Consider the following 18,988-nt stretch of genomic DNA (forward strand, 5'->3'; position numbering starts at 1 on the left):
TATTGATTGTATATTTTTATGGCTTGGCACCATTCCAATTATTCAAAAGGCTGTAAATAAAGAATCATTTTACTCTATGAATTAAAATGTACTTGAGTAATTGATAATTTAGGGTTTGTATATCATCTCCAAATATGGCCATACGTGCATTCATTGATTCTGGGCTTAAATGTTTAACACTTGTCATATATTGCAAAATGAATGGAAATTTTTCTTAAGCAAGATATCTCATCGAGTTTTGCAGATGCTTTGTTCATTCTTTCTCAAAAAGTGTGAAATTGTGGTATTTTATTAGATTTTCATAATGCTATGGTTGAATGTAACCAATGGTGTGGTTGGTTTAAAGTCAAACCTAAATGCTTAAGAGTTGTGTGAATACATGAACTGAGTCTATGGCCTATTTAAGCTTGACCATATCTTGGAAGATAACTTTTTGGTCATGATGATTATTCTATTGATTCAAACTTAATCTTGGGGGTTGATTAAAGTGATTGACCTTCAGAGATTCCTTTCCTAATATGAAAATCGGTTTGGTACATTTCCCGTCTCCATGTGTACTGTATGCATGTTCCCCTTTTCAAATCACCCATTTGGAAACAAGGACCTTTTGGACACAAAACAGGGGCAATCTAGTGCATTGTTACCAAAGACAATTTCAAGACAATAAGCACTTCTAGATCTTTTGGAAAATAATATGGATGAAGTTTTCTCTAAGTGCCTATTGTCTTGGTTTAATCTTAATTTTTGTCCTTGATTAGTTGTGATCCTTTTGTGTTGTGGATATGCCCATGGATGTGCTTTATCTATCTTCTAACGAACTGCTTGTGGCTTGCATGCAAGGATATTTCTGTGTTGACAATCCAGTCATTGGGTTCCTGCTTGAAGCTTAAATTTGTTAGGGATTAATTTTAGTACTGATTGAGGTCATTCCATTCTTCAACTTCATTTGTGATGGTGATGAGAGTTAAGTAATCTATCGTCAATTGAGACTCTTTTTCCTCCATTTTCCCTTTGATGTCAACCCACAAAGGTCGTCATATGTATTCTAGTTGTGTTGTTTTTGTGTGTATTTGATGACATTGTTTAGCTATACTTTGGCAGTGTCATTGTGTGCTTTGTTCACAATGTTGCTTATTTTAACATCATGTGGCTTGAGTTGTGCTATGTGTATGTAACAATTGTAATACAAATAAATCTTCAATCTATCCTTTGTCTGTACATGTGCTCATGTAAAAGTTGAGGTAATAGACAAGGCTTGAAAAAAAGGTCTTGCTGTAGTTAAAAAAATAATCAATATTAGGAATCTTTAGGGGTTTTGTTTTCTCTCTCCATTGTCTGGTTTAGAAATTGTCACAAGAATAGAATAAAGTGGTTGATTTTAATTTTATGTTTCAGTGAATGAGGCTCTACTTTTACCCATCTACTGATGATCGGATTCTTGTCCCAAAATTAATCAATATTTTGGTTTTATGCCTTTGCAAGTGATTTATAGGAATTTTGTAATGCATGGCATTATTATAGATTTTTAGTAAGGTAAGGATTATGTGTTCACAATTCTCACTATTATTGTGAATCAATTTACAACGCAATGTTACATTTTTATTTGAACTCGTTTGGCTGTCAAATTGGTTTGAGTTTCTTAGTGATTGTATATATGTGATTTATTATCGCCTCACCTCTCCATTATTTCTTTTTTAAAGAAATGGACTCATAAGATTCATTTTGCTTCAAATGCAATAATTGAATGGGTTGTCATGTGGCTACTTGGCTGGGTGATGTTGTGAGGTTTTCACACAATGGGGACCCCATCTTTTTGCTTGGCCAGGAGGAGTAGTTCCTCTCAGTTAGTTTTTAAGGTCTTAGATGGCAGCAATTTCAAGTCTCCATGCCTTATAGGGGAAGATTGGTGAAGTCAGCGGATAGGTGCAAGGTCAAAATCTGTTTGTCCATGAACTTGAGTATAATTTAGACAAATGCTTGACAAGGCAAAATGATTTGGCCCTTACTAAACTCATGCTCCTAGTATACCTCTTAAGCCTGCTTGTCTTAGCACACCTCTTAGTGATTGTATGTATGTGATTTATTATCACCTCACCTCTCCATTATTTCTTTTTTTTTTAAATGGACTCATAAGATTCATTTTGCTTCAAATGCAATAATTGAATGGGTTGTCATGTGGCTACTTGGCTGGGTGATGTTGTGAGGTTTTCACACCTTTGCTCCATTGCAAATGGGGACCCCGTCTTTTTGCTTGGCCAGTAGGAGTAGTTCCTCTTAGTTAGTTCTTAGGGTCTTAGATGGCAGCAATTTCAAGTCTCCATGCCTTATAGGGGAAGATTTGTGAAGTCAGGGGATAGGTGCAAGGTCAAAATCTGTTTGTCCATGAACTTGAGTATAATTTAGACAAATGCTTGACAAGGCAAAATGATTTGGCCCTTACTAAACTCATACTCCTAGCACACCTCTTAAGCCTGCTTGTCATAGGGGGAGGATTCTTCGCATAGACTGAAGATCAAAATTTGAGCACAATCTAGCCAAGAGAAGATGAAAGTTAAACATGGGATCAAACCTTTAAATTGTCTATATCAGATTTGGATAAGCGATGGTACACCAGAGAAGCAAGGGAGGAACACCAATGGAGAGAGAGCTAATGATTGACTTAGGTACCAAAGGGTAGGGAAAAAAATTGCAGAAGTTTTAAAAGCTTTCGAGTATAAGATAACAATGAAGGAAGTCAAGAAGTCTTAGTTTCCTCTCAGCCTGTCAGATTCCACTTCCCATTTGGGATCTAAAATGAGGTTCAAATTGGTAAGTATAGTTGTTGAAAGAAGTTTTGAAGGCAATGTGTTGTGGCAAAAAACATACTTGAGGAAAAATCCCCAAAGGAAACGAGGTTCGAATTGGTAAGTTAAGTTGTTGAAAGAAGTTTTGAAAGCAAAGTGTTTTGGCAAAAATCATACTTACATGAGGAGGAATCCTCGAAGGGGATGGATTCTGCCACCTCAAGAGGATTCCAATCCTCTGTCCTCACTAATTTCTGGCCAGCCTCAGACAAATCCTTTCCAACCTGGCAATTTTGCCTTACTGAATGATGGGGGTATGATTGAAGTCTCAGTGCCCGTGAGATTGTGGGAGAACCTGTTGCGTCTATTGTCCTTGATGCAAATATGATTATAACAAAAAGGTGGCAATTTGATATTTTGAAAAGTCAATATCTATCTGGCGGCAATATATATATTTGGCAGTGATAAATAAAGTGGCCAAGTTAATATATTTAACATCTTTATCAGCGGAGATGTGATATTTTCAACTGCATGGTTGGCATGATCATTTAAAAGCTCACTTATGTTTAAGGTTAATAAACTTGGTGGTCAATTTACTTGGTGTTTGATATGCCATTTGGCATAATCCTATGGTGGATGTGAAAAGGATATAAAATACAATTTAAGAGTTTTGTTAAAAGATGTGAATACGATGTCATTAGTTTTTTTTACAACTTCTCAAAACCAAAACCTTACTCAGGGCCACAGCCATGGATAAAAATACACAGATTTTGAAGCTTTTCTTGTGGAATGCGATTGTGGGTTTTCAGTATGAATTTCATCTCAGTGTGACAAACAGGATAATGGTCTTTTTGTCTGAAAAAGTTCAAGATTTACAAGGCAATGTAAAAGAAGAGTTGTTGCTCAATAAAGGTGGCAGGTTACATCAGAAGGTTTTTTATCATATGACAAAACCTTATGGTTTTGAGGGTTTCCCACTCAGCACAAAAATCACTTGTGTCGTCTCCTTTTGTGAGTTGTGTTATTGCTCTGATATCTTGCATTTCCTTTTATCCATTTCAGTTTGTATGTATACAGTTGATTCTGAAATTTACATGTTTATTTTCAAATCTGTTATTAAAAAAATTAAGACGTATCTTCCCAACTGCTGATGTCACATGATATGTTAAAACACCTTGGAGAATGTTTACTGTAACAAAAGAACAAATAAATTGCCAAATAACAAATAGAAATTCAAATACCCAATGCATAAGATGCCAAAATATCCCACCCAATCAGTTATTCATTTGAACAAAGAAGATAGCAACGCTTTTGAAGAGCAAACAAAAATCAGCATGCTGAGGCTGATTTAAAATAATACATGAGAATTTAGCACATAAATAGCCAAGGATAACTATCACACTGCACAGTGAAACTGACATAAATGACCTTATTTTCATTTAACATTCCATTCTAAATAAGAGCTCATTCGTAATTTAATATTATTGAGATTTAAATGTGTAATACGCATTCCCTTGTTTAAACACATGCCCATGCCCTAACTCTAATAATAGCACACGCTTTCCTCCATATAGACCTACCTATGTCTCCTGGTGACTATGGTAGAAGTGTGTCACAACACTTATCAATATAGAGGCCTTCTAGATAGAGTAGAAAATAGCAAGAATTTAATCTCAAAGCAAAACATGTAGAAAGAGCCTAAAAAATAGACCACCCATTTCCAGGGTACATTTTCCCATTGACTAGCAGCTTTCACATTACCCTACCTTCTAAGGGTCTAAGGGTTACACACAAAAAGCTGTGCACTATTACAAAATTCAAAGCGTATTATTCTAATGCAAAAAGATTACACACATAAAGATCTCTGCTGGATTCTTGAATGCTATTGATCTATTTCGGTCACTTTAAAACATTAACAGAAGTCCTTTACTTTTTTATGTCTTACAGATTTTTCCCCTTGAACTTGACACCACAGTTTCCCTCCAGCACTAATAGTTTGATAAAATTCTAATACAGCGTAAAAGAATGATAGTTCTTCCGATCATTCTCAGTGCCTCCAATTTGAAAAGTCATATACAGTCTCTAACATTTCAAAATTTAGGTCATTGCTTACTTTTAAGTTTAGCTCATCAATGCAGAATACAGATCAACTTCTCATTTGTGTTTTAAACAAACGCAAATGTGCAATAGCCTGGGTCAAAATTAGGGCTATGTTTCGGAAAGATGTACATTATTGTTTACGAGTAAACATTTCATGTGCTACTATCGTCATCAAATTACAACCTGCAAAAGAACCAGCCCACCCTCACCAAACAAGTTCATGAAATCCCACGATACACCGACCCCAAGAGACGTGAAACCCTAATACATTTCTAAGTTCAAAACCTAACTATTGTAAAAATTTGTAATAAGTACACTAGGCATATAATCAGTAATCCCTACTTTGAGACTATCATCTGCTGTCGTTGAGACAAATTTAGCACAAAGAAAAGACGATTTTCACCGCTTTTCAATTTATACTTTCATGTATAAGCTTTTAATTCATTATACCCATGAACTCGTATAAGCAGAAATAAACAGATTGTTCTGAGTTTTTATGCCAGCTACTAACGAGGACCTTAACTACACGATATACAAAATTCTAACTAACAAGCTGACCGTCACGAGTTTCTGTAATTCAACCACTCGCGTGCAAATTTAATCAGCAATGGCTGCACGTTGTCTATCACTTATAAAAGCTTTTCGATCGGAAGCGAAATAAAAATCAAGTTCAAGCGCAATAAATTATATATTTCCATGAGGAAACATACATTAAAATGTATTTAAGCTCCGGTAAGCTATATTAAACAGAATTCAGAGACTTCTGCGATATTTATACATCATAGGAGTATCGTACAACGAGAGTTTATTTGAGAAAACTTACACTACGGGATAATTATGTGGCGATAATATTTTGAAAATGTCTTGGACCCTTTCTTCCACAAGCAGCTGCTCTTGTTGTGTCACGGTTAGTGAATGCGACGAAGGGGACGCCATGGCTGGAAACCACAAAAGCTTGGTTTACAGTTTTCTTGCTCTCTTCTTTGAATTCCTTCGCTCTTAAATTTCTGTAGGAACTTGACTGCAACTTTTTGACACAGCCAAATAGAAAGCTGATTCAATATTTAGAACATTTGTATTTCCTGCTCTCTTCTGTGGATTCCTTCGCTTTTAAAATTCCTTTTGGGGCTGGAGTTCAAATTGCCGACAGGCCAATAGAAAATTGATTCAATGTTCCCAAAAAAGTCTGTGTCAGATGTCTGAAGAAATAGTTAGAAAAGGTTTGAGAAGTTATTCATGGTATCCGAAAGCAAGACTGGCAGATTTCTACGGTGGCAATTGTTGTCCGTTTTATGTTCAATTTTGGGTTAAATTTTATGACCAGCTTTGGTTAACAACGGGAAAGCATCTTTCCCAAAAGATAAAAAGTTGAAGTTGCTCGAATCAACTTTCATATAAGTTGTCTTGCAAGAGGGCCATGTTTATGCTGGCATCAAAATGGCAATTTTTAAATAAATTTTAATTTAAGATCCAGTTTTAACATATTTTTTAATTTAATTTTTAAAAACAGTAAAATGTCGATTTGATGTCGGCATGGACATTGGCTTGCAACAGCACCTATGTTTGCACAGGCTGCTCTAATGAGGTGTGGCAGGTTGCTTTAACCATAAAAAAGTTTGCTTCGTTCTAAAATACTTAGAGGAGAGGACCCACTACTTGAACACCCTAACTTTGCGCTTATCAAAATCCTACGCGAAAATTTCAAATTGCTCCCATTTTTTTACAGTAGCTTATTTGGTGAGTCAACTACTTAAACTAAGGTTTCAAGTCCACATCACTCATTATGATGCCAAATCAGCATTTTTTTGCCAAGTTGTCCAAAACGGCCCAAATAAAAAGTGAGACCAATGGTCGTGCATAAAGAGTACCCATAGTTGAACAGCTAATGTGACATCACATCATTGGTTAATTTTTATAACTAAGGGTACATTTTATTCAATTTTGAGTATTCAGCATTGTACTAACAACTTTAAAGTCACAAGTATTGGTACAATGTCGTAAAAAAAATTGGGCATTAAGTCAATAAGTGTAGGTATCAAATTAACCAGTTTTAAAATATTTTTTAATTAAATTATTAAAAATAGTAAAATGTCAATTTGATGCCGGTATGGACATTGGCTTGCAAGAGCACCTATCTTTGCACGGGCTACTCTAGAGAAGTGTGGCAAGTTGCTTTAACCATAAAAAAATTGCTCTGTTCTAAAATACTTATGTTGGATGTGAAATCGATTGATAGTTTGTATTACTAACATTTGTAATCAATGGAGGTGCAAGGGAACAATCTATAGATAATATGATTAGGTTTTTTTTTATGTTTTTATTAAATCAAAAGTTTTTAAATGAGGATAATAATTAACATTAATAATTTATTTATGAAATATTTGTTACTATTAGGTATATTTATTTTAATTTTATATTAAATTAAAAGTTTTTAAATGAGGATAGTAATTAACATTAATTTATTTATGAAATATTTGTTACAATGACTCAAATATAAATATTGTGTAATAATTTTCTATTATATAGCTTAGAATGAAATGTAATTATATAATAAGTAAGCAAAAAAAAAAATTGTAATGACCTCGTATAGCGAATTTGTGAATAATAGGGGAGAGGACCCACTACGTGAACGTGTTGTAATAGTTGTGATAGAAGTTGTTAATTTGATACCTACACTTATTGACTTAATGCCCAATTTCTTTGACAACATTGTACCAATACTTGTGACTTTAAAGTTGTTAGTACAATGTTGAATACCCAAAATTGAATAAAATGTACCCTTAGCTATTAAAATTAACCAATGATGTGATGTCACATCAACTGTTCAACTATGGGTACTCTTTATGCACAACCATCGATCTCACTTTTTATTTAGGCCATTTTGGACAACTTGGCAAAAAGCATGCTGATGTGGCATCATAATGCATCATCGGTGCTAAGATGGGTCGGGGCGAGGCCTCACATCCTCCCCCACTAGGCATGAACTTCCTTCTGGAGTTCATTAGAAGATAAGGGTACTAAGGTCGCATCCGTGTTGCATCCTCCCATGAAGTTGTGACCTCATCGTAACAATCCCATTGGACCCTAACCTGGTCCAGCTCTCGTCCTCGAAGTGCTAGGGTCTGTCGGACAAAAATATGGGTAGGCTCCAGCACTACCCAGCCGTCCGACTCCACCTGTAGCCTCAATAACTGTAGCCTGATGCTCAACTTGGCGGTTATCAACCGCTGTAAAAACTCTGTGGGACCTGCCCATGTCTCCAACTGTCGGCTCTGAAAAAGCCCCTCTCTGACAATTGGATGACTGTCCCTGAGGACACTCTGTAATAATCCCAATAGGTTATAACTCCCTCAAATACCAAAAATCTTTATACTTCAGTTGTTTGACATTTCGTCAAACACTTTGCAAGCAAACTCTGATACCACTGTAATAACCCTCCTCAAACCTGCTCTCAAAAATGCTGATGAAAGCTCAAGGAATTTCATTAAATAATTCACATGCAAGGGACGTATGACTGATATAGTATTTCAGCTAGCTTCAATTGACTTTTTCTTCAATTTGCATCAATGAGAATCTTGTGCTAGAAGACTACAATGGACTACGCAATGACCTAACATGAGTGTGCTACTAATTTTGACAATATTCAATGCATATATATGATCTAAGCATGAGAAATGAACACCTACAGCCAACTGGCATTTTTACAAACAGTTGGTATGCAAACTAACTAGCTGATAAATAATGATATTAAATTGCTTAAATGACACCAACAACTATTATCTTCTTAATTGCAATAAAAAATACAATGCTCATGAAATATGGCCAAGACTTTGGCATTTACATGGATTACAAAATGATAATGCTGGTACAATGCACACTTACAGCTAAAAGCTTATAACACCCTAAAAAGCAATACTACCAAAAGAACCTAGTTGTAGATGGCTGTAATAATTTCCTTCAATGCTGCCCCTTCTGCTTTGCTTTTTTTGAACTGCTTTTTCAGCCTGCTTTTTTTATTTTGCTTTTTCGTACCCATTTTTTCAGCCTACTTTTTCGATTCCGCTTTTCAAGACTGCTTTTTCGTATCTATTTTTTCGGATTGCTACTATGTTGAATATCAAGACCATATCTTTCAATGGCATCAAGATTTCCAGCTTGAAGGGATTTCGTCCTTCAAACTATTGAGACATAATCTCCAAAAAAATTTCCAATTTTTTGATATTTCCAAGCCTGCCTAAAAGAAGCTCTTCCAATTTTTTTATAGTGTTCTCACAAGGGCTCCATCCTTCGTTTTCTCAATGTGGGATAAAACATCACTCTCTTTTATGTAACTTATGTCTCCAATGTGTTATAAAATAAAGGGGACTCTTTTAATTTAAATATTTCCCACAAACTATAGTCTATGCATTCATAAAGTTAAATAATTAAATTTAACTTTATAAAATAGCTTTATCAATGCATAACAAATCTTATCAATGATAAACAAGTCTTCTTGCCGATTTTAAACAATTACCATCGACATACCGCTGCCACTAGATGTCCGACCATATCCAAGATGACTTACTATAAATAGTAAGTATGCCCAAAGTTGCCTCAAAACCCCTCAAAAAGACCTGCAACTGAAACTATCTAGGCCAAATGGCCTCTAAGTCCCTTTAATGTCCTGGTTAGCCTATGGGACCATGGGGAAATAGGCTAACGACAACATCATGCTATGAATGCTAAAAAGGGGACATTACAGTTTGCCCTTCCCAAAATTGCTTGTCCCCAAGCAATAGTCAAACAACAACCCAATCAATCCACCTAGATCCCAAATGTAGTCATGAACTATACTGCTGTTAGTCAACATAGGCTCCTGCAACAACCTCTGAAAATTAACCAAGAGGAATCCATAATCAAATTGACAATTACAGCTCAACCAAACTCCACAATCACAATTGCCACAGTCAGAAACCCATGAGACATGAACTCTTAGAACATCAGAACCCAAGTAAAGTGGACAAATCAAGCTGCCAACACAGTAAATACCATCAACGCATCCCACTGGCCTATACGGAATGTATAATCCAACTATGCAACAATGGTGAATGCTCTCGAATGAAATTGCACCAAGTATGGAGAATCCACACACTGCACAACTCTTGCAGTCAACACAACTCTGCAGATCATCGGCCACTATCTCATAACCATAACTCCCATGCACCGTTGATGGTGAAAAGACATCACAAGATAAACAACAAGAAATGGAACCCAAACCAAATTTGTCTGCCATCAACTCCTCAACACAAGGATCAAATGCTAATTGATGTACATACCCTGCAGTATAATACTGATAAAAAGAACCAACCTCAGTCAACAGCTCACCATGAACAAGTGATACAACCCATTGTGACTGATCACCAATTAAGTCAGGAGATGTCATAGCCAAAGGTGTAGAATCAATAACAACAACCGCTGAAGCATCACTCCCAAACTCTTGCTCTGAGTCATGTACTATCAAGCTGTCAACCGCAGAACCTATCGCCATGTCATGCCCATCACAATTCTCATCCCGAGTCGTCAAACAGTCCCATAACTGATGACAAGCACTAGGAACCAAAGTACATCTCTGTATCATCATCTCATCAACATGTTCATCAAAGGTAAATTGATGAGCATACCTTACAGTGTAATGCTGATAGAATGCACCAATCTTAGTCAGTGGCTTAGACTGCAATCGATCATTAACTATGTTGGAACTGACTACTACCTCCGAAGACATCACCAAGGGAGTAGTATTACTAGTAGGAACCATGCCAACTGCCGGCTCACCAATATCACACATGATCTTTGATACAACATCTCTAGTCTCCGTGCCATTAGTACTAGAGGCCACCACCATGTCAAGCATACCACAACAATCTGCTGCAACACCCAACTCAACTGATCCTAACTCTAGTGGGAATGAACCCGATATGCCAATGTTAGTATCAAGGATGGATGCATTCCCATCTCGACTGTCTTTGACAATCTCGACCATGGACATCCTCGAATCACTAGACTCCACAGCTTGTGACTGTACAGAATCTGGTAAAGACTGCAGTCGCTCTAACTCCATGGTCACCTTAGCCAAATGAAATTGTGACTCCTCAAAATCCAACTGTGTACTCTCAAGAATCTCAGAAGTCACCTCGAGCTGTTGAGTAAGCTCACTCACCTCATCTTCCTTGGCCAATAATGCTTCATATGTTGTACTCCCCCACTCCATAAAATAATCTCTATCGGCTACCAACTGCATATAATTCTATCTCAGAATTCGAATAGCCTCCCATAAAGAGTGGATCTCTTTCAAGGAAAGATAACTGCCTCCCTGCTCATCACTAGTAGGAGAACCCCATCCATAAACTGCTAACAACTGGCGAGCAGCATCAAAATGTTCGCACGCAATAGCAATGTCTCGCTTGCCAACTCTCAGCTAACTAGACACATGATTGTGTCGATTGGTCAAACTCCTATACTCTATCCCTGGTACACTGTCCAAAGGAGTAACCTCAGAATAGCTATCATCTGTAATACTTAGATCCTGGGATTCTCTTGTAAACTCTGTCATCTCTGAGAAATCATCAACATGTGACCTGACTGTAAAAGAAAACTGAGTCCCTGCTATATGCGCTAACTCCCGAACTGAGCTCACCTCAAGACAAAGCTTGTCCACATGTCTCTCAGAATCCTGGAGAGCCAACTGAATACACACCAAGGAATTTTGAGTATCCTCGAGCTCATGAGAAAACCGGTCAACCTCCTTCTTAGTCAATGCATCTAAATAGATCCCTACAAGATTAAGGAGATGATCGCGATCTGAAAGTAGGTGTATGTAACTTACCTTCATTTCCTCCATGCCTTCCTTGATCTTCTGCAAGTCATCACAAGAAGAACCTGTTGTGACTCCTTTCTATCTCTCCTGTAGTTGAATCATCCAAATGTGATTCTCAATCAATCCATGTATCCTATCATGATGAGATAAAGTCGTGATAATATTCTTGTCCCTTGTCTTCAGCTGGCGTGCCAAACCAAGTAAAGAGCTACTAGCCTCTATCTCATATGAAGAAGCATCCAATTGTGCCTGATATTCACTTTCTGCAAAGTCCTGAATGCTCACTTTCTAATCAACTGTACTATCCTCAAACATGACAGTATCCTCAACTGTTGTAACTTCATCCAACCCAACTCTACTAGAATCACTATCTGTGTCAATCGCACAATCTGGTGTGCCTATGATATCACCTTCTGATGCAATTGGCTCAACCTACACAACATCTGAAACCCCTTCTGCCTATGAAGATGATGTAGATAAACCATTACCTGAAGATATGCTAATGTCTCCCTGTATTGAATCAGCATGTCTGTTAAACTCCTCGTACAAGTTTCTGCTTGTCATAGGGAAGGTACGATCCTTAGGCCTATCAAAATGTTCAATCAGTCTCTTCGTAAACTCCACATATGAGGTAATGTGTGCATGACCCATAGTGACCATACCATGATGCCACCACTCGTGTGTTAACCCATCCAAGTGAATTGTTGCATACTTAATAGCTTCTTCCTCAGGCATAGGGTTCATTTGAAAGTATGTGTCAAGCTTTTGAACACGAGTTGTTGCTATAGACTTCTCCGAGCCATCATAATATGGTAACTGAAGTTTTCCTACTTTCTTCTGTAGCTCATAGCTTTGGTTCCTGTCATGTCCACGTGGCATATGCTTCATCCGCACATCTATATACTTCCTAAAGGTTATTGTAGCAATAAAATCTGGACCTTCGGCTTCCCAATCTCTCCTCAGCTAGTCCTATATATTAGTGATTTGGGGCTTTGGTACGGGCTACTCTGGAGCTCTAGGAGGAAATATGGGAATCATGGGCCGCGAACTCACTGTCCTAGTTTGCTGGGGTGCATGACCGAAATTGTTCCCAACTTGTTCGCCTCCATTATGTGCCTCATCCTGATTATTACCATTCTGATTATTTCCTCCACCCACATTAGCATTCAACCCCATTTGACAAGCCATCATCTGCATCATAAGCTCAAATCTCTGACTCTGTTCCTGTGCTCTTTACTCTGCTAATCACTATCCCTGTGCTAAGGTGTCTAATAATTGTAAGAATCTTTCCTTTCCCTAATTTGGACCGGCATTCATTTTGTCAAACATTTTTCTCTCTATTTGGCTATCCAAATTCCCTATAAGACCTCCACAGGATGGCAGGACTTATAGCTCTGATACCACTATAATAACCCCAACAGGTTATAACTCCCTCAAACACCAAAAATCTCAGTGCTATAAGTCCTAATGATACCACTGTAATGTCCCCTTTTTAGCATTCATAGCATGATGTTATCATTAGCTTATTTCCCCATGGTCCCATAGGCTAACCAGGACTTCAGAGGGGATCCTGAGGTTATTTGGCCTAGTCAAATTTAATTACAGGCTAAACGGAGTTTGTTTGTTGGATTTTTGAAAAGACTTACTATTTTTAGTAAGCCAATAGGGGGATGCAGTGCCTTCAATTTTCAGTGACAGGATGAGATGCGTTTTGTTGGGCTCTTTCTGATGAGCTATTTTATGTGAGATTTTGAGTTTATTTGGTATATTATTTTAATGTTTGAAGTTACAACGGTAAAGTGATTATTTAAAATTAAATATTATAATGTTTCATAAAGTCACTTTATAAAAAATCAAGAGTCCCCCTTTTGAGTACATACATGGACTTTGTAAAAGGAAAAAAAGAAGTAATATTAAAACTCATGTATTATCCCACATTGGCAAGACGGAAGCGTGGAGCAAGTGAGGAAGGGATTAAAAGAAAGAGGATAGCTCTCATTTATTCAGGCTTGGAAATATCAAAGAAGTTCTATAATAACCCCACTACGTTATAACTTCTTCAAACACCAAAAATCTTTATACTTCAGTTGTTTGACATTTCGTCAAACACTTTGTAAGCAAGCTCTGATACCACTGTAATGAACCTCCTCAAATCTGCTCTCAAAAAATGCTGATGAAAGCTCAAAGAATTTCATCAAACAATTCACATGCAAGGGACGTATGACTGATATAGTATTTCAGCTGGCTTTAAATGACTCTTTTTTCAATTTGCATCAATGAGAATCTTGTGTTAGAAGACTCCAAATGGACTACACAATGACCTAACGTGAGTGTGCTACTAATTTTGTCAATATTCAGTGAATATATATGATCTAAGCAAGAGAAATGAACACCTACAACCAACTGACATTTTTACAAACAGTTGGTATGCAAACTAACTAGCTGATAAATAATGATATTGAATTGCTTAAATGACACCAGCAACTATTATCTTCTTAATTGCAATGAAATTTCAAATACAATGCTCATGAAATATGGCCAGGACTTTGGCATTTACATGGATTACAAAATGATAATGCTGGTATAATGCACACGTACAACTGAAAGCTTATAACACCCTAAAAAGCAATACTAACAGAATAACCTGGTTGTAGATGGCTGTAATAATTTTCTTCAATGCTGCCCCTTCTGCTTTGCTTTTTCGAACGACCTTTTTGGACTACTTTTTCGGCCTGCTTTTTCAGTTCCTCTTTTTCGGACTACTTTTTTGTATCTGCTTTTTTTAGATTGCTACCCTGTTGAATCTCAAGACCATATCTTTCAATGGCGTCAAGATTTCCAGCTTGAAGGGATTTCGTCCTTCAAACTATTGAGACATAATCTCCAAAAAAATTTCCAATTTCTTTGATATTTCCAAGCCTACTAAAAAGAAGCTCTTCCCTTTCTTTTATAGTGTTCTCACAAGAGCTCAATCCTTCGTTTTCTCAATGTGGGATAAAACATCACTCCCTTTATGTAACTTATGTCTCCAATGTGTTATAAAATAAAGGGGACTCTTTTAATTTAAATATTTCCCACAAACTATAGTCTATGCATTAATAAAGTTAAATATTTAAATTTAACTTTATAAAATAGCTTTATCAATGCATAACAAATCTTATCAATGATAAACAAGTCTTCTTGTCGATTTTAAACAATTACCATCAACATACTGCTGCCACTGGATGTCCGACCATATCCAAGATGACTTACTATAAATAGTAAGTATGCCCAAAGTTGCCTCAAAAGCGCTCAAAAAGACCTGCAACTGAAACTATCTAGGCCAAATGGCCTCTAAGCCCCTTTAATGTCCTGGTTAGCCTACGTTACCGTGGAGAAATAGGCTAACGACAACATCATGCTATGAATGCTAAAAAGGGGACATTACAGTCCGCCCTTCCCAAAATTGCTTGTCCCCAAGAAATGGTCGAACAACAACCCAATCAATCCACCTGGATCCCAAATATAGTCATGAACTATACTGCTATCAGTCAACATAGGCTCTTGCAACAACCTCTAAAAATTAAGCAAGAGGAATCCATAATCAAATTGGCGAATACAACTCACCCAAACTCCAAATTCAGGAACCCATGAGAAACAAGCTCTCAAAATATCAGAACCCAAGTAGAGTAGATAACCCAAACTGCCAACATAGTAAATACCATCAACACATTCCACTAGCCTATGTGGAATGTACAATACAATTCTGCAACAACGATGAATACTCCTGCATGAAACTGCACCAAATACAGAGAATCCACACACTGCACACCTACTGCAATTAACACAACTCTGTAGATCACTGATCACTGTCTCATAACCATAACACCCATGCACTTCTGATGGTGAATAGTCATTACATGGTAGATAGCAAAAACGAGAGCCCAGACCAAACTTGTCTACCATTAACTCCTCAACACATGGATCAAAAGCAAACCGATGAACATATCCTACAGTATAATGCCAATAAAAAGAACCAATCCCAGTCAAAGACTCATTCTATAGACGTGATACAACCAAATCTAACTGATCATCAGCTAAGTCAGAGGATGATATAGCTAAGAGTGCAGAATCAACAACAACATCACTAGTCTTTGTGCCCTCCAAGTCAAACATACCACAATGCTCAGCTGCAGCGCCCAACTCAGCTAAACCTACCTCTAGTGGAAACAGACCAAATATGCCAATACTAGTGTCATGGATAGATATATCCTCATCTCTACTGCCTCTATCAAGCTCGACCATGGACATCCTCGGATCACCAAACACCACGGTCAGTGACTGTACAGAATCTTGTAAAGACTAAAGTCGTTCCAACTCCACGGTCACCTCAGCTAAATGAAACTGTGACTCCTTGAAAGCCAATTGTATACTCTCAAGAAACTCAGAAGTCATCTCAAGCTGCTGAGTAAGCTTACTCACCTCATCTTGCTTGACCAATAATGCGTCATATGTTGTACTGTCCCACTCCATAAGATAATCTCTATCGGCTACCAACTGCATATAATTCTGTCTCAGAATCCAGATAGCCTCCCATAAAGAGTGGATCTCTGTCAAGGAAAGATAACTACCTCCCTGCTCATCACTAGCAGGAGAACCCCATCCATAAACTGCTAACAACTGACAATCAGCATCAAAATGCTCGCAAGCGATAGAAATGTCTCGCTCGCAAACTCTCATCTGACTAGACACACAATTGCGCTGATTGGTCAAACTCCTATACTCTACCCCTGGTACACTGTCTAATGGAGTAACCTCAGAATGGCTATCATCTGTAATACTGCCATCCAAATTTTGCAATCCAATTGCTGAACTTGTATCATCAAATAGAGTGATTAAGGCATCAACATAAACCTTCGTATCAAAGGAAACTATTGAGGAGACTAAGTCTTCAAAACTGTCCACAACATCCCCCTGGGTGTCATCTGTAATAATCAGATCCTGGGACTCTTGTGTAAACTTTGTCATATCTGAGAGATCATCAACCCATTCCAACAAGAATGGTCGACTGGACACATGAACAATGCCCAACAAAAGTGTGTAAAAACTAATTCCAGCATCAAACAAGCTACTAGCATGGATGAGAACTACACCTAGCAAGCTACTAATCAAGTCCATGATGGTGCAACAGATAGTACTACCAAAGAATGATAAATAACTCCGGTCAAAATGATCCCAAGTACTAAGATAAGGATCCCAACATCTAATCCATGAACAAAAACAAACTGGCAATTCAAGTAAACTTCTCACCTGAGTAATGTGAACAATACCAACTGACTTCATGCACCTGTCTACAGTCTCTGAATCCGGAGTGTGAATGCTAGACGTACTCATATCATCATCAATATGTGACCCGACAGTAAAAGGTAACTGATTCTTTGCTATATGCGCTAACTCCCAAACTGAACTCACCTCAAGACAACGCTCGTCCACATGTCTCTCAGAATCTTGGAAAGCCAACTTCATTGCCTCCATGCCTTCCTTGATCTGTTGTAAGTCGTCATAAGAAGAACCTGTTGTGACTCCTTTCTATCTCTCCTGCAGTTGAATCATCCAAATGTGATTCTCAATCAATCCATGTATCCTATCATGATGAGATAAAGCCATGATAATATTATTGTCCCCTGTCTTCAGCTGGTGTGCCAAACCAAGTAAAGAGCTACTAGCCTCTATCTCATGTGAAGAAGCATCCAATTGTGCCTGATACTCACTTTCTGCAAAGTCTTGAATGCTCACTTTCTAATCAACTGTACTATCCTCAAACATGACAGTATCCTCAACTGTTGTAACTTCATCCAGCCCAACTGTACTGGAATCACTATCTGTGTCAATCACACAATCTAGTGTGCCTGTGATATCACCTTCTGGCTCAACTTGCACAACGTCTGTAACCCCTTCTACCTGTGAAGATGATGCAGATAAACCATTACTTGAAGATATGCTAATGTCTCCCTGTATCGAATCAGCATGTCTGTTAAACTCCTCGTGCAAGTTTCTGCCTGTCATAGGGAAGGTACGATCCTTAGGCCTATCAAAATGTTCAATCATTCTCTCCTTAAACTCCACATATGAGGTAATGTGTGTATGACCCATAGTGACCATACCATGATGCCACCACTCGTGTGCTAACCCATCCAAGTGAATTGTTGCATACTTAATAGCTTCTTCCTCAGACATAGGGTTCATTTGAAAGTATGTGTCAAGCTTTTGAACCCAAGCTCTTGCTGTAGACTTCCCCAAGCCATCATAATATGGTAACTGAAGTTTCCCTACTTTCTTCTGTAGCTCATAGCTTTGGTTCCTATCATGTCCACATGGCATATGATTCATCCGCACATCTATATACTCCCTAAAGGTAATTGCAGCAGTAAAATCTAGACCTCCGGCTTCCCAATCTCTCCTTAACTGGTCCTGTATATCAGTGATCTAGGGCTCTCATATGGGCTGCTCTGGGGCTCTAGGAGGAAATGTGGAAATCATGGGCCTTGAACTCACTGTCCTAGTTTTCTGGGGTGCATGACCAAAATTGTTCCCAACTTGTTCGCCTCCATTATGTGTCCCATCCTGATTATTACCATTTTGATTATTTCCTCCACCCACATTAGCATTCAACCCCATTTGACGAGCTATCATCTGCATCATAAGCTCCAATCTCTGACTCTGTTCCTATGCTTTCTACTCTGCTAATCGTTGTCCCTGTGCCAAGGTGTCTAATATCTGTAAGAATCTTTCCTTTCCCTGATTCGAACTGATATACATGTTGTCAAACATTTTTTTCTCTCTCTCTAGCTATTCCAAATAAGACCTCCACAGGATGGCAAGACTTATAGCTTTGATACCACTATAATAACCGCAATAGGTTATAACTTCTTCAAACACCCAAAATCTTTATACTTTAGTTATTTGACATTTCGTCAAACACTTTGCAAGCAAACTTTGATACCACTGTAATAACCCTGCTCAAATCTGCCCTCAAAAAAACACTGATGAAAGCTCAAGAAATTTCATCAAACAATTCACATGCAAGGGACGTATGACCGATATAGTATTTAAGCTAGCTTCAATTGACTTTTTCTTCAATTTGCATCAATGAGAATCTTGTGCTAGAAGACTACAATGGACTACACAATGGCCTAACATGAGTGTGCTACTAATTTTGACAATATTCAGTGCATATATATGATCTAAGCATGATAAATCAACACCTACAACC

At 37.7% G+C, this 18,988-nt stretch overlaps 1 protein-coding gene across 1 annotated transcript in view; it reads right to left on the bottom strand.

Moving 5' to 3' along the window:
* Positions 1-6,192, bottom strand: part of ERA1 (Prenyltransferase family protein) — a 301,285-nt gene extending 295,093 nt beyond the window's left edge. Inside the window, exon 1 of the mRNA XM_089822091.1 lies at positions 5,707-6,192. Coding sequence (XP_089678217.1) covers positions 5,707-5,819 — 113 coding nt within the window. The 5' untranslated portion in view covers positions 5,820-6,192. The remainder of the gene's footprint in view (positions 1-5,706) is intronic.
* Between the last annotated feature and the right edge of the window lie 12,796 nt (positions 6,193-18,988).

This window comes from Cupressus sempervirens, chromosome 3 (assembly GCF_028749045.1).
Source record: "Cupressus sempervirens isolate cs-2001-9-10 chromosome 3, ASM2874904v1, whole genome shotgun sequence".
Lineage (NCBI taxonomy): Eukaryota > Viridiplantae > Streptophyta > Pinopsida > Cupressales > Cupressaceae > Cupressus > Cupressus sempervirens.